This window comes from Carassius auratus, unplaced genomic scaffold (genome assembly GCF_003368295.1).
Source record: "Carassius auratus strain Wakin unplaced genomic scaffold, ASM336829v1 scaf_tig00039876, whole genome shotgun sequence".
Taxonomy (NCBI): Eukaryota; Metazoa; Chordata; class Actinopteri; order Cypriniformes; family Cyprinidae; genus Carassius; species Carassius auratus.
The window spans coordinates 68,397-85,000 of NW_020526546.1; the positions used below are offsets into that span (position 1 = coordinate 68,397).

The 16,604-nt window shown below is 39.8% G+C and overlaps 1 protein-coding gene across 1 annotated transcript in view; it reads left to right on the plus strand.

Annotated features, from left to right (window-relative positions):
* Positions 1–16,604, plus strand: part of LOC113084272 (genetic suppressor element 1-like) — a gene marked incomplete at its 5' end in the record, with an annotated part of 73,798 nt that overhangs the window by 49,324 nt on the left and 7,870 nt on the right. Inside the window, 6 exons of the mRNA XM_026254809.1 lie at positions 3,562–3,674; positions 3,781–4,042; positions 12,431–12,544; positions 12,925–13,296; positions 14,751–15,026; positions 15,228–15,331. Of these exons, the coding sequence (XP_026110594.1) occupies positions 3,562–3,674; positions 3,781–4,042; positions 12,431–12,544; positions 12,925–13,296; positions 14,751–15,026; positions 15,228–15,331 (1,241 nt within the window). The remainder of the gene's footprint in view (positions 1–3,561; positions 3,675–3,780; positions 4,043–12,430; positions 12,545–12,924; positions 13,297–14,750; positions 15,027–15,227; positions 15,332–16,604) is intronic.

The window sequence follows — 16,604 nt, forward strand, 5'->3', positions numbered from 1 at the left end:
ATGACTGTCGTCTGCAAACTTTAGGAGCTTGACAGAGGGGTCTTTAGAGGTGCAGTCGTTGGTGTACAGGGAGAAGAGCAGAGGGGAGAGAACACATCCCTGAGGGGCACCAGTGTTGGTGGAGCAGCTGTTTGATGTGAATTTCCCCAGTCTCACTAACTGTTTCCTATCTGTCAGAAAGCTGGTGATCCACTGACAGATAGAGCTAGGAACAGAGAGCTGGGTCAGTTTGGTCTGAAGGGCTGTTGGGATGATGGTGTTGAATGCCGAACTAAAGTCCACAAATAGGATCCTCACATAAGTCCCTGTTTTGTCCAGATGTTGCAGGATGAAGTGCAATCCCATGTTGATTGCATCATCCACGGACCTGTTTGCTCGGTAAGCAAACTGGAGGGGGTCCAGTAAGGGTCCAGTGTTGTCCTTCAGATAAGCCAGAACCAGTTTTTCAAATGACTTCATGACGACAGACGTTAGAGCCACAGGTCTGTAGTCGTTAAGTTGTGCTATCTTGGGTTTCTTTGGGATGGGGATGATGGTGGAGCGTTTGAAGCAGGAAGGCACTTCACACAACTCCAGGGATCTGTTGAAGATCTGTGAAAAGATGGGGGCCAGCTGGTCAGCACAGATTTTCAGACAGGTTGGTGTAACACCATCTGGGCCTGGTGCTTTTCTTCTTTTGTTCTTCTTGAAGACCTGGCGCACATCATCTTCATAGATTTGAAGAGCAGGAGGTGTGGAGGGTGGGATTGCAGGATGTGTTAATGGTTGTGTAGGGAGATGGTCAGAATGGGTGATGGGGGTTTCAAATCTGCAATAAAACTCATTCAGGTCGTTAGCAAGTCGTTGATTAGCCTCAGTGCAAGGGGATGGTGTCTTGTAGTTCGTGATGGCTCTTAGACCTCTCCACACTGAAGTTGAGTCGTTGGAAGTAAACTGGTCTTCCAACTTTTTAGCGTAGGTCTTTTTAGCCGCTCTGATCTCTTTGTTCAGTGTGTTCCTGGCCTGATTGTACAAGACCCTGTCCCCATTTCTGTAGGCATCCTCTTTGGCCTGACGGAGATGTCTGAGGTTTACTGTAAACCAGGGCTTATCATTGTTGAATGTTAAATAAGTCCTGGTAGGAATGCATATATCCTCACAGAAACTAATATAGGATGTTACGGTATCTGTGAGTTCATCCAGATCGGTGGTAGCAGCTTCAAAAACACTCAGTGAGGTCAAAACAAGATTGTAAATCCTGCTCTGTTCTGCTGGTCCATCACTTCACAGTCCTTACTACAGGTTTAGCAGATTTAAGTTTTTGCTTGTAGGACGGTATAAGATGAACCAGACAGTGATCAGAATGCCCCAAAGCTGCTCGTGGAACAAAGTGATATGCATCCTTTATTGCATCCTTTATTGTGGTGTAACAGTGATCCAATATATTACTGTCTCTGGTGGAACATGTAACATGCTGTCTGTATTTTGGCAGTTCACAGGAGAGATTGGCTTTGTTAAAGTCCCCAAGAATGATTAAAACAGAGTCCGGGTGTTGTTGTTCTGTGTCTGTGATCTGATCAGCAAGTTTCTGTAAAGTTTAGCTCACATGCGCTTGCGGAGGGATGTAAACACTGACCAGAATGAACGAATGAAACTCCTGCGGCGAATAGAACGGCTTGCAGTTGACAAACTGCATTTCTAAATCAGGACAGCACATATTATTTAACACAGTTACATCTGTACACCACCGTTCATTGATGTAAAAGCATGACCCGCCGCCGCGCGATTTCCCAGTTGATTCTGATTCGCGATCCGCTCTGAACAGCTGAAAGCCCGGCAGATGGAGCGCGCTGTCCGGTATGGCGTCATTCAGCCAGGTTTCCGTGAAACATAGAGCAGCAGAGTGAGAGAAATCCTTATTTGTCCGAGAGAGCAGAAGCAGTTCATCTGTTTTGTTGGGTAGAGAGCGGAGATTTGCAAGATGGATGCTAGGCAACGGCGTTCGAAATCCGCGCTTCCTGAGTCTGACGAGCGCTCCCGCTCGCTTCCCCCGTCTGCGCGTCCTGAAGCGCTTGATCAGAGCCACCGCTCCTCCGATAACAACGTTCAGTAAAACGTCTGAATAATTTAAATCCGGTAAAAGATCTTGTGGTGTGTTCTGCCGAATGTTCAGCAGTACATCCCTGGTGAAACTGATCGTGTTTGTTAAACAAAAAACAGGAAAAATTAACAAAAACAGCACAAATACTGGAGAGCCAAGCACTGAAGCAGCCATCTGCGGGGCAATCGAGTACGAATAATTACACTATTAGTCTATTTTGCCCATCATCATTTATTGATAAAATAACAAGCAATCTCCTGATTAGTTAGCCCACTTGCAAATTATGTGCGATGTCTTGGCTACTAGGGATTGTTACATAGGGCTATACAGGCATCACAATGATATTACAGCTTATAAAATGTGTTATATATTATAAATGTTTATCTTAACAGTCAATTTACAAATAATGTATTCAGATTTGTGGAACTGACAATGCCCTGAATCTCCACAAATTAGTGTTGATACTATGACAACCAATTTGAATGAGACAAGAAACTGGTCTCTGAAAATTATATATATATATATATATATATATATATATATATATATATATATATATATATATATATATATATATATATATATATTTAATATGTAATAATATATATATATATATATATATATATATATGAAATAAATAAAAAATTACATTTATGCATTAGCAGACGCTTTTATCCAAAGCGACTTACAGTGCATTCAGGCTATCAATTTTTACCTATCCTGTGTTCCCAGGGAATCGAACCCCCTACCTTGCGCTTGATAAAGCAGTGCTCTACCAATTGAGCTACAGGAACACTTACAGATATATAACATAACATATTATATATGTTATAATATTACACATTTAACATATATGTTAGATATATATCACCTGGCCTGTATGGTCACCCTATTTATATCAAGCATGCAGACTTAATTAGAGCCACAGAAAGACAAGTTTGACTGAAAATGCTCAATTTTAGATCCTGTGGTGAAGTCATGTACATTGACAGCAATCTGGGACAAATCTATTCTAGTGGAAAACAATGTAAATTTCGATCTGTGGCATGGTAGGATTTTCTGTCGGCTGCATTTAAATCCACATCTGCTCAGCCATGTGATAAAACAAACAAGTTGAGGTCAGTGATTTCCACCTCTAGAGGCCCCCTTGCACTGTATAATGACAGCAGAGCCTTCTCGGCTGCTCCAGCAATGGATGCAACCCTGAAAACTATCAGCATGGATCTCTGCCAATAGTTTCAGCAATTAACTATCACTGTCGATTGATCAGCAAAACTGATATTTTGATTGACCTCATCTAGTGTGTAGTGGGTTTGAGCACATTATCAATTGGAATATATTTTCATAGGCTAAGTGTTTGATGCTAAAAAAAGGAATATACGTTGGACTTTATTCGTAATATTTTTAGCCAATTTGTCAAGCTTACATTATTTGTAGGTCATTTCTAAGAGCTGTGGAGTATTCAGTGATATCTTTTTTAGGTTGTTACTATGAGCTGGACGACTCTTATGATGAGAGTGACGAGGAAGAGGTGCGAGCTTATCTCAGGAGGGTCACAGAACAGCCACCACTCAAATTAGATGATTCCGCAGAGGTAAATTGTGTTGCTTTATGTAGATTCTTGATGATTTCTTCTATAACTCTAATGACCATGTCCCAGTAAATCAGTAATTATTGAGAAAAACGCTCTCTTCCTGCAGAAGGTGGAGTTTCTACAGATGTTTGACCTGACTACTTTGGCCCGTCGGGAGGAGATGATGGAGGTGAAGAGGAGGAAGAGGAGGCGCATGCTGAGAGAAAGAAGTCGTTCCCCACCAGGTGTTCAGACCAAGCAGACTACTCCTGCCCCCCTAATAACCCACTTCACCCCAGAGGACATGAACAACAGCCCTGAGCTAGAGGAAAAGAAACGCTTCCTCACCATCTTCAGCCTCAACCACGTCACTCAGCAACAGAGAAAAGGTACTACTTGTGGTGTCTGTTGTGTTCATAATGATGCCCCAGTTAGTTTTTTTGTTTGTTTTTCTCTTTTTCTGGACATTTCCACACTAGAGTTTACTTCAAAGTAGGGCTACGCGATTATGATAAAAAAATCATGATGATTATTCCTTTAAAATTGTAATTGTGATTATTAATTACGATGATCAAAATTTACATTTAATTATGTTTTATACCATTGTTAGATGCAATTGCATGCCGTATTTTTACATGAAAATAAACAAACTGAAAACACTCTAATTGAATAACCTGTATTGCTTTTCTATGGTATTAAGCCTCAAATGTCAACTATACATTGGATTGGTTTCTTCTTAAAAATAGGCAAATATATATATATATATATATATATATATATATATATATATATATATATATATATATATATATATATATATATATCATAAGTCACACTTTTTTTCATAGTTTGGCTGGTCCTGCGACTTATAGTCAGGTGCGGCTTATTTATCAAAGTTAATTTGACATGAACCAAGAGAAATTAACTAAAAGACATGAACCAAGAGAAAACATTACCGTCTACAGCCGCGAGAGGGCGCTCTATACTGCTCAGTGCTCCTGTAGTCTACACTGAGCAGTATATAGCGCCCTCTTGCGGCTGTAGATGGTAATGTTTTCTCTTAGTCCAGTGCGACTTCTATATGTTTTTTTTCTCAATATGACGTATTTTGGACTGATGCGACTTATACTCAGGTGCGTCTTATAGTCCAAAAAATACGGTATACAGTACAGACCAAAAGTTTGGACACACCTTCTTATTCAAAGAGTTTTCTTTATTTTCATGACTATGAAAATTGTCGAGTCACACTGAAGGCATCAAAACTATGAATTAACACATGTGGGATTATATATGGAATTATATACATAACAAAAAAGTGTGAAACAACTGAAAATATGTCATATTGTAGGTTTTTCAAAGTAGCCACCTTTTGCTTTGATTACTGCTTTGCACACTCTTGGCATTCTCTTGATGAGCTTCAAGAGGTAGTCACCTGAAATAGTTTTCACTTCACAGGTGTGCCCTGTCAGGTTTAATAAGTGTGATTTCTTGCCTTATAAATGGGGTTGAGACCATCAGTTGTGTTGTGCAGAAATCAGGTGGATACACAGCTGATATTCCTACTGAATAGACTGTTAGAATTTATATTATGGCAAGAAAAAAGCAGCTAAGTACAGGAAAACGAGTGGCCATCATTACTTTATGAAGGTCAGTCAGTCCGAAAAATTGGGAAAAATTTGAAAGTGTCCACAAGTGCAGTCATAAAAACCATCAAGCGCTACAAAGAGACTGGCTCACATGCGGACCGCCCCAGGAAAGGAAGACCAAGAGTCACCTCTGCTGTAGAGGATAAGTTCATCCGAGTCACCAGCCTCAGAAATCGCAGGTTAACAGCAGCTCAGATTAGAGACCAGGTCAATGGCACACAGAGTTCTAGCAGCAGACACATCTCTAGAACAACTGTTAAGAGGAGACTGTGTGAATCAGGCCTTCATGGTAGAATATCTGGTAGGAAACCACTGCTAAAGAAAGGCAACAAGCAGAAGAGACTTGTTTGGGCTAAAGAACACAAGGAATGGACATTAGACCAGTGGAAATCTATGCTTTGGACTGATGAGTCCAAATTTGAGATCTTTGGTTCCAACCACTGTGTCTTTGTGTGATGCAGAAAAGGTGAACGGATGGACTCTACATGCATGGTTCCCACTGTGATGCATGGAGGAGGAGGTGTGATGGTGTGGGGGTGCTTTGCTGGTGACATTGTTGGGGATTTATTCAAAATTGAAGGCATACTGAACCAGCATGGCTACCACAGCATCTTGCAGCGGCATGCTATTCCATCCGGTTTGCGTTTAGTTGGACCATCATTTATTTTTCAACAGGATAATGACCCCAAACACACCTCCAGGCTGTGTAAGGGCTATTTAACCAAGAAGGAGAGTGATGGGGTGCTGCGCCAGATGACCTGGCCTCCTCAGTCACCGGACCTGAACCCAGTCGAGATGGTTTAGGGGTGAGCTGGACCGCAGACTGAAGGCAAAAGGGCCAACAAATGCTAAGCATCTCTCGGGGAACTCCTTCAAGACTGTTGGAAGACCATTTCAGGTGACTACCTCTTGAAGCTCATCAAGAGAATGCCAAGAGTGTGCAAAGCAGTAATCAAAGCAAAAGGTGGCTACTTTAAAGAACCTAGAATATGACATATTTTTAGTTGTTTCACACTTTTTTGTTATGTATATAATTCCATATACAATTCCACATGTGTTGGAATTAGAGAATACTTCCTGTTGGCCTTCTGTAGCTAATCATAGCTCCATGTAGCTGTTTTTATTTTATATTTTTTCTCTATAATCTTTCTTACTATCACTGTCTGTTTGTTTGTTTTTTTAATTTTAAAATATAACTTAATTCACACCATATTTCTGATATTACCGATCAATCTTATCAGATTAACTTTGATCGTTCACTCTTCCGTGACTGCAGCACACCTGCAAAGCGTTAGCACTCGTTAGCTTGTCATTAGCGTTTTCTTTTCTCCTCTCCTCTCCTCTCTCACGCTGCAGTTTTCCACAAGTTCATCAAACAACCGCAGTAAGAATATTTCATCAAGCACGGTGAGTAATGGCTTCTCCTACAATTGTTATTTGCACCTCTTGCCACATGTACAGTTTATCTATCTCTGTCGCTGATGAGGGATTCACATGTGATAAATGCAGGGAAACAGTTAGGCTGACAGAGAAGATTTCAGAATTAGAGACACGCACCCAAACTTTAATTGAGGACAGTAAGAATGTTAGGGCTCTAGATATGGCTTTGGATGCGTCTAGCTCAGGGATTCCTGTACATTGTCCGGTTCCAGCAGAGCCCCTGCAGCAGGGCAACTGGGTGACGGTGAGGCAGCGTAGTCGTGGGTCAAAACACCGCTCTTCTGTTCCGATCAAAACATTAAACAGGTTCTCCCCACTCAGTGATGCACCCACTGAGAAACCTGATGAAAGTGCTCTAGTTATTGGCGATTCTATTGTACGGAACGTGAATATAGAGACACCAGCCACCATAGTCAAATGTTTACCGGGAGCCAGAGCGCCTGACATCTTGGCAAATTTAAAAGTGCTGGCTAATGCTAAACGTAAATACAGTAAGATTGTTATTCATGCCGGTGCTAATGATGTTCGACTTCGCCAGTCGGAGATCACTAAAAATAACTTTAAAGAGGTGTGTGAACTTGCAAGCACGATGTCAGACACTGTAATATGCTCTGGCCCCCTCCCTGCTTACCGTGGTGATGAGATGCATAGCAGATTGTCATCACTCAATGGCTGGATGTCTAAGTGGTGCCCACAGAATAACATAGGTTATATAGACAATTGGACGAGCTTTTGGGGCAGACCTGACCTGTTTAAAAGAGATGGTCTTCATCCCTCCTGGGGTGGCGCCACTCTTCTGTCTAGAAATATGGCAAATAGTCTTAGTGTTTATACTTGACTAACTGGGGCCCAGGTCAGGAAGCAGACAGACTGGCTAAACCGACCGTCTGCTAGCTGTCTCCCGTCACAGAGGTCAGTTAATTCTCAGCACATAGAGACTCTTTCACCTAGATATCACACTATAGAGACTGTGTCTGTTCCACGAACTAGAAAATACAAAAAACGTCCAAACCAAGTTAAGGTTAACAATTTAATTGAGGTTCAACAAATAAAAAACAAATGCAATATGGATAAACAAATGATAAAGATTGGCTTATTGAATATCAGATCCATTTCTACGAAAACACTTTTTGTAAATAATATGATAACTGATCATAATATAGATGTGCTCTGCTTGACAGAAACCTGGCTAAAACCTGATGATTACATTATTTTAAATGAGTCCACCCCCCAAGATTATTGTTATAAACACGAGCCGCGTCTAAAAGGCAAAGGGGGAGGTGTTGCTTCAATTTATAATAACGTTTTCAGGATTTCTCAGAGGGCAGGCTTCAAGTATAACTCGTTTGAAGTAATGGTGCTTCATATAACATTATCCAGAGAAACCAATGTTAATGATAAATCCCCTGTTATGTTTGTACTAGCTACTGTATACAGGCCACCAGGGCACCATACAGACTTTATTAAAGAGTTTGGTGATTTTACATCCGAGTTAGTTCTGGCTGCAGATAAAGTCTTAATAGTTGGTGATTTTAATATCCATGTCGATAATGAAAAAGATGTATTGGGATCAGCATTTATAGACATTCTGAACTCTATTGGTGTTAGACAACACGTTTCAGGACCTACTCATTGTCGAAATCATACTCTAGATTTAATACTGTCACATGGAATTGATGTTGATAGTGTTGAAATTATTCAGCCAAGTGATGATATCTCAGATCATTATTTAGTTCTGTGTAAACTTCATATAGCCAAAATTGTAAATTCTACTTCTTGTTACAAGTATCGAAGAGCCATCACTTCTACCACAAAAGACTGCTTTTTAAGTTATCTTCCTGATGTATCCGAATTCCTTAGCATATCCAAAACCTCAAAACAACTTGATGATGTAACAGAAACTATGGACTCTCTCTTTTCTAGCACTTTAAATACAGTTGCTCCTTTACGCTTAAGAAAGGTTAAGGAAAACAGTTTGACACCATGGTATAATGAGCATACTCGCACCCTAAAGAGAGCAGCCCGAAAAATGGAGCGCAGCTGGAGGAAAACAAAACTAGAGGTATTTCGTATTGCTTGGCGGGAAAGTAGCATATCCTACAGAAAAGCATTAAAAACTGCTAGATCTGATTATTTTTCTTCTCTTTTAGAAGAAAACAAACATAACCCCAGGTATTTATTCAATACAGTGGCTAAATTAACGAAAAATAAAGCCTCAACAAGTGTTGACATTTCCCAACACCACAGCAGTAATGACTTTATGAACTACTTTACTTCTAAAATCGATACTATTAGAGATAAAATTGCAACCATTCAGCCGTCAGCTACAGTTTCGCATCAGACAGTGCACTATAGACCCCCTGAGGAACAGTTCCACTCATTCTCTACTATAGGAGAGGAAGAATTGTATAAACTTGTTAAATCATCTAAACTTACAACATGTATGTTAGACCCTATACCATCTAAGCTCTTAAAAGAGGTGCTTCCAGAAGTCATAGGTCCTCTTCTGACTATTATTAATTCCTCATTGTTATTAGGACATGTCCCCAAAACCTTCAAACTGGCTGTTATTAAGCCTCTCATAAAAAAGCCACAACTTGACCCCAGAGAACTAGTTAATTATAGACCAATCTCGAATCTCCCTTTTCTGTCCAAGATTCTAGAAAAGGTGGTATCCTCACAATTAGATTCCTTCTTAGAGAAAAATGGTATATGTGAGGATTTCCAGTCAGGATTTAGACCGTATCATAGTACTGAAACTGCTCTCCTTAGAGTTACAAATGATCTGCTCTTATCATCTGATCGTGGGTGTATCTCTCTATTAGTTTTATTGGATCTTAGTGCTGCGTTTGACACAATTGACCACAACATTCTTTTGCATAGACTTGAACACTTTGTTGGCATCAGTGGAAGTGCATTAGCATGGTTTAAATCGTACTTATATGACCGCCATCAGTTCGTAGCAGTGAATGAAGATGTGTCATATCGATCACAAGTGCAGTATGGAGTACCTCAAGGCTCAGTTCTAGGGCCGCTACTCTTCACGCTTTATATGTTACCCTTGGGAGATATCATCAGGAAACATGGTGTTAGCTTTCACTGTTATGCTGATGATACGCAGCTCTATATTTCCTCGCAGCCCGGTGAAACACACCAATTTGAAAAACTAATGGAATGCATAGTCGATATAAAAAATTGGATGACGAGTAATTTCTTACTGCTAAATTCAGAAAAAACAGAGGTGTTAATCATAGGGCCTAAAAACTCTACTTGTAATAACCTAGAACACTGTCTAAGACTTGATGGTTGCTCTGTCAATTCTTCGTCATCAGTTAGGAACCTAGGTGTGCTACTTGATCGCAATCTTTCCTTAGAAAGCCACGTTTCTAGCATTTGTAAAACTGCATTTTTCCATCTCAAAAATATATCTAAATTACGGCCTATGCTCTCAATGTCAAATGCAGAAATGTTAATCCATGCATTTATGACTTCAAGGTTAGACTACTGTAATGCTTTATTGGGTGGTTGTTCTGCACGCTTGGTAAACAAACTACAGCTAGTCCAAAATGCAGCAGCAAGAGTTCTTACTAGAACCAGGAAGTATGACCATATTAGCCCGGTCCTGTCCATACTGCACTGGCTCCCTATCAAACATCGTATAGATTTTAAAATATTGCTTATTACTTATAAAGCCCTGAAAGGTTTAGCACCTCAGTATTTGAGTGAGCTCCTTTTACATTATAATCCTCTACGTCCGCTACGTTCTCAAAACTCAGGCAATTTGATAATACCTAGAATATCAAAATCAACTGCGGGCGGCAGATCCTTTTTCTATTTGGCGCCTTAACTCTGTAATAACCTACCTAACATTGTTCGGGAGGCAGACACACTCTTGCAGTTTAAATCTAGATTAAAGACCCATCTCTTTAACCTGGCATACACATAACATACTAATATGCTTTTAATATCCAAATCCGTTAAAGGATTTTTAGGCTGCATTAATTAGGTAAACTGGAACCGGAACACTTCACATAACACCGTACTTTCTACATCATTAGAAGAATGGCATCTACGCTAATATTTGTCTGTTTCTCTCTTGTTCCGAGGTCACCGTGGCCACGAGATCCAGTCTGTGTCCAGATCAGAGGGTCACTGCAGTCACCCGGATCCAGTACGTATCCAGACCAGATGGTGGATCAGCACCTAGAAAGGACCTCTACATCCCTGAAAGACAGCGGAGACCAGGACAACTAGAGCCCCAGATACAGATCCCCTGTAAAGACCTTGTCTCAGAGGAGCACCAGGACAAGACCACAGGAAACAGATGATTCTTCTGCACAATCTGACTTTGCTGCAGCCTGGAATTGAACTACTGGTTTCGTCTGGTCAGAGGAGAACTGGCCCCCCAACTGAGCCTGGTTTCTCCCAAGGTTTTTTTCTCCATTCTGTCACCGATGGAGTTTCGGTTCCTTGCCGCTGTCGCCTCTGGCTTGCTTAGTTGGGGTCACTTCATCTACAGCGATATCGTTGACTTGATTGCAAATTAAAACAGACACTATTTCAACTGAACAGAGATGACATAACTGAATTCAATGATGAACTGCCTTTAACTATCATTTTGCATTATTGAGACACTGTTTTCCAAATGAATGTTGTTCAGTGCTTTGGCGCAATGTATTTTGTTTAAAGCACTATATAAATAAAGGTGATGTGTTAATTTATAGTTTTGATGCCTTCAGTGTGAATCTACAATTTTTCATAGTCATGAAAATAAGGAAAACTCTTTGAATGAGAAGGTGTGTCCAAACTTTTGGTCTGTACTGTATATGTATGTATGTATAAAACATCTTAAGCATGTAGAATAACATAAGTGGACTTTTAAAAACTTTTAACAACAATTAATTGCCGATTTGAACGATTACATAATTGTAGCATCCATAATTGTAATAGCAATTAGAAATTAGATTAATTTTGGAGCCCTACTTCAGTCATATAATACAGTTTGAAGCAGGACTGGCAGGGGGTGGTAGATGATTTGATGTGGACCAAGTGTAAAGCAGTGTTGCTCTCACCTCAGATCTATTGGTGGCAAACGAAGATATTTTCACTGGAAGCTGGCACATTAATATTAGTGCTGGGCAAGATTACATTTTTTATTTTTATTTTATTTTTTATTTTTTTACAGCAGTATTCCTTTTACAAATTAGCAGTTAAAATATTGATTGTACATCGTAACTTAAAACATTAATGTAATTAAATTAAATATACAACTAGCTATTTGTCACTATCAGGACATTAAATGTTTTTATAGAAAATATTTTATAGTTTGTGTAGCAATTGTGTATTCCTATTAGAGACCAGCACAATCACGGTATGCATCGCAGCAGAGTGTGGCACAGGATAACACTTGATGGGCAAAAGCGATAGATGTGTAAAGCAATATATTGTGAGAGGGCCGTGTGTTACTGCATCCCATACAACTCAAAATAATAAACCACAAAGTTTGTCTGTATGTGTATTCAGAGCCAGTGAGCAACGGAATTTCATAGTAAAAAAAAAAAAAAATTGTATTAACGCGATAAAATAATTATCGGCATTAATCAATTAATGCAATAATAACACATTAACTTGCCCAGCCCTAAGTAATATATGTCTGTCTGTCTTGCTCTCTTTCTCTTCCTGTGTTTTTAGATAATGAGAGGGTTGATGAGTTGTTGAAGGCCATAAAACAAAAGAGCGTTACTCTAGACAGCATCAGACACAGCCCTCACCCTCTGTGCTGGAGCCCTGCAGCCCTATGCTCGGGTCAGTTCACACTGTGTGTGTGTGTGTGCGTGTGTGTGTGTGTGTGTGTGTGTGTGTGTGTTTGTGTGTGTGTTTGTGTCCATGCAGTGACTTGTGTTGTGTGTGTACATAGTGTGGAGTGTTTTCAGTGTGTGAAAGCAGCTGACAGCTCCAGATGTTCATCACTGTCTTTTTTTCTCAATTTATTACCAAAGCATGTAATGAGTATTTTACTGTTCAGTGTTACACTGTCAGGGATGTACAAAATACTTCTCATGATAGCTTCAAAATCCCTAAAGTCCACTCTGGTCGAGAGCCTGTTTGATGTTTTGCTATGTTGATGAATACACTAACTTGCAAACATTTGATTACTGTAAGTTATTTATTTATTTATTTTGCAGACCTGTCATCTCAGTCTCCAGAACTGCTGAATGGACGCCCCCCCAGTCCCTCCCCCTCTTTATCTGTGCCTCAACCCCAAGTGGAACCCTTCTCTCACTTGGATCTGCACAGATCGCTCTCAGATCCCTTAAGACTGAAAGACTCTTCCTTGACTGCTGCATTACCGGACAAATGTCGAGCCAAAGACAGCATCACAGACAAGAGCTCTGATCTGCTGAACAGTGTGCGACAGCCCCCATTCACTAAAGAAAGTTCTGTTAATGTCAATGGAAAGACCAAACCATGGGAGAATTTCATTGCTGAGGAGTTTGCCCAGCAGTTCCATGAATCAGTACTGCAGTCCACCCAAAAAGCCATGAAGAAGAGTAAAGGTAGCAGTTGAAATTCTCTTTAAGATTCTGTTATTTCTTTGCTTACATACTTAACCACTAACCTAAAGTCACCATCAAAAATGAAAATTTTTGATAGTCTTTTCTTTCTTTTTGTGACATATCTGAGTGAAATGACGTCTTGAACAAGAAAAAATATAGGGTGGGACATTTGGTTTATTGGGAATTGATTGGATTGATCTCTTTTGCTTTTGCTGCGATTTGAGTGGCCTTTGCTGCAGTGTATATATAATCAGAGAAGAGATGTTGTTGCAGGAGAGAAGGAAAGTTAGATTTGAACAAATCAATCTGCAGCTACATATGTCACACAAAATGTGCTCTATGTGCACACAGACATGCATCTGAGATATCAGATTTAACAGCAAAATACAAGAAGTCTGAAAAAGCTTAATTTAACTGCATCTGAATGAACACAAACAGCCATATGGTTAAAATGTTAGCTAAGCAATTTTACTACATTCAAAAATGTTATATATGTGACATGTTATATATGTGTGTGACATACCGCAAATTGTCAGATATTTATATTTTAAGACATTAAAAATAAAGACATATTTACTTAAAGAGCACCTAGTTTTCCCCTTTTTACAAGATGTTATATTGGTTTTGGTTGTCCACAGAATGTGTCTGTGACGTTCCAGCTCAAAATACCACACAGATAATTTATTATAACATCTGGAAAAGGTCATTTTTTAGGCATGTCTACAAAAGAGCAGTGTTTGTGGGTATCACTTTAAATGCAAATGAGCTGCATATTCCCACCCTGTCTTCAGAAGAGGGCGTAGCATATACTTCTTTCTGCTTTGCATACCTACAACAATAAACAGTTGGTAGAAGCAACATGACTGAGAGACATGAAATGAGCAAGAGAACAGATGTACAGCCATTTTTTTGGGAAGCCAAACACACTGAAACAGCACAATGGCGAGAAGGTCTCACAAGCGCGGCACTGATCAGTTGCAATATTTAGATACTGTATGCATACAAATACGGTTAAAATGTTAGCTAAGCAATTTTACTACATTCAAAAAGCAGTCTGGAGTGAAATGATTTGTGCAGACATATATATTTAAAGGTAATGCACATAAATAAGTATAAGTATTCCACAGTGGCTCAGATGTTGGGAAAAATGAAGACTCATGTTTAGTCTTACATTTAAACACAGAGCACCTGGGATAGCTTACGAGGCATTGATGACTTAACAGCTGCTCAGGCGCGGAGAAAAAGTATCTCAAGGTGGAAACTATGGCCATCCAGGATTGCCTAGTGATTGTGAAATTGGGATTAAAAAAAGGAGTGGGTGGATTTTTATCATTGTAGGGTGTTTATGTTCTCACACTGCCAACACAAATTTATGTCTTGTAAGGCAAATTTAAATGTGTGGGGCTTAGTGTAAAGAGCAGATAATAGTATCAACACGTCTTTTCCTCTATCAGGTGGTGCCTTGGTCATGTCAGAACAAAAACACACAGTAGATTCATCTGTGCATTATAATATTCCTGAGCTCCAGAGCACGCCAAGCCGGTCCAAACCCCACCCACACCCTCCTTCATTGCAGCCCAATGGACAGCACTGCCCCCCACAGCCTTCCCGCCAGGAGTCTGAGGAAAAGGTTGAGGATGAGGCAGATGACACAGAGGAGGACGAGCCCACTACATCTGGTTGGCAGGGCATTGAAGCCATCTTTGAAGCTTATCAAGAGTATGTAGAAGGTAAAATGTGTGTTGAGCAGATTGGGTCCCTATCAGTACTGTTGCATGATGGATATTATAGTTCTGATCAACAGTACAGTAGTTCTGCAAATCCTTGCAAAGTTGTTGTGTGCTGGTGTATGTGATGCCAGGGGTTTCTTGAATATAAAAAGATGACCTGAGGAGTCTTACCGCTCCCTCTCTCTTTCTTTTTGACCTTAGAGCAAAGCATTGAGCAACAAGTTCTCCAAAGTCAGTGCAGACGACTGGAAGTGCATCACTATAATCTCAGTCTAACTGCTGAACAGCTCTCACACTCAATGGGGGTAAGAAACACACAAATGCTAATCTCATTTAGACTCCATTTCTACCTGATATTAAGATGCATTTTCAATGGTCTGGCAAGACACATTACTGTTCCCATTGTAATGTGCACTTTAGATGCGTCTCTTACAGTCAAACCAAAATTTATTCAGACACCTTCAAAAAAATTTCTGATTATCACAGTTTATTTGCTATATTTTTGATTTTTTTTTTTATCAATTATGACAAGAACTCTGTGTTACACAGTGTCAGAAAAAATGAATCTTGATTAATGTCAGATAAGGTATGTAATGATTAGCTCTCAGCTTCTAAATTTAAGTACACAATTATATTATAGCAATTTAGGTCAACCAATTACAATGCAATGCTTAATTTTGTTCAGTCTGTAGTGTAGAAAGTTTGCATTAGCGATTAAACAAAAAAACATTTAAGTAAAACTTGGTCAGATCAAAGTGCAATCCTCACTTACATAAAGGAACTATAGTTTCCTGCACCCATATATATATATATATATATATATATTAGGGGTGTAACGATATGCGTATTCGTATTGAACCGTTCGGTACGAGGCCTTCGGTTCGGTACGCGGTACGCATTATGTATACCGAACGGTTCGTTGGACTAATTACTTATATATAAAAAAAAAAAAAAAAAAGAAATATAATGATATGCGTTCGACAAGGTAGCCCAATAACCCAAACGACGTAACCGGCAACGCCCCTGACACTCCCGAAGAAGAAAAAAACACCAACTTATATGTTTATGTTAGGCTACTCAGTCAGGTGCTCGCTCACTCAGTACGCGCTGAAGGCTCGTTGCAAAATAGCCAATGCGTTTAACAGACCAGAAATAGAAGATCCTCCAATAACCAACAGGTCTGGTGTTTGGGTGCACTTTGGATTCCCTTTAAGCTATAATGGTGATGGCAAGAGAGTGGTGGATAAAAAAACAACTGTATGTCGCATCTGCTACATGACAATAGGGTACACCAGCGAAAAAAAAAAAAAAAAAAAACACCAGCGGGAATACTTGAAACATGTCAACTCATTTACGCCGACATCACCTTATTGTGTCAGTATCTGGGAAAAGACGAAAAAAAGGAGAAACATACACGCAACAAACTATCCCCGCAGCATTTAGACCGACATTTCCAACTGATTCAAACAGGGCAAAAGACATCACCGCGGCGGTCGGTAGGCTTCATTTATGTTATAGCCGCGGATATGAGACCTTACTATTTACCATTCATTCTGTCATCACCATTATAGCTTACAG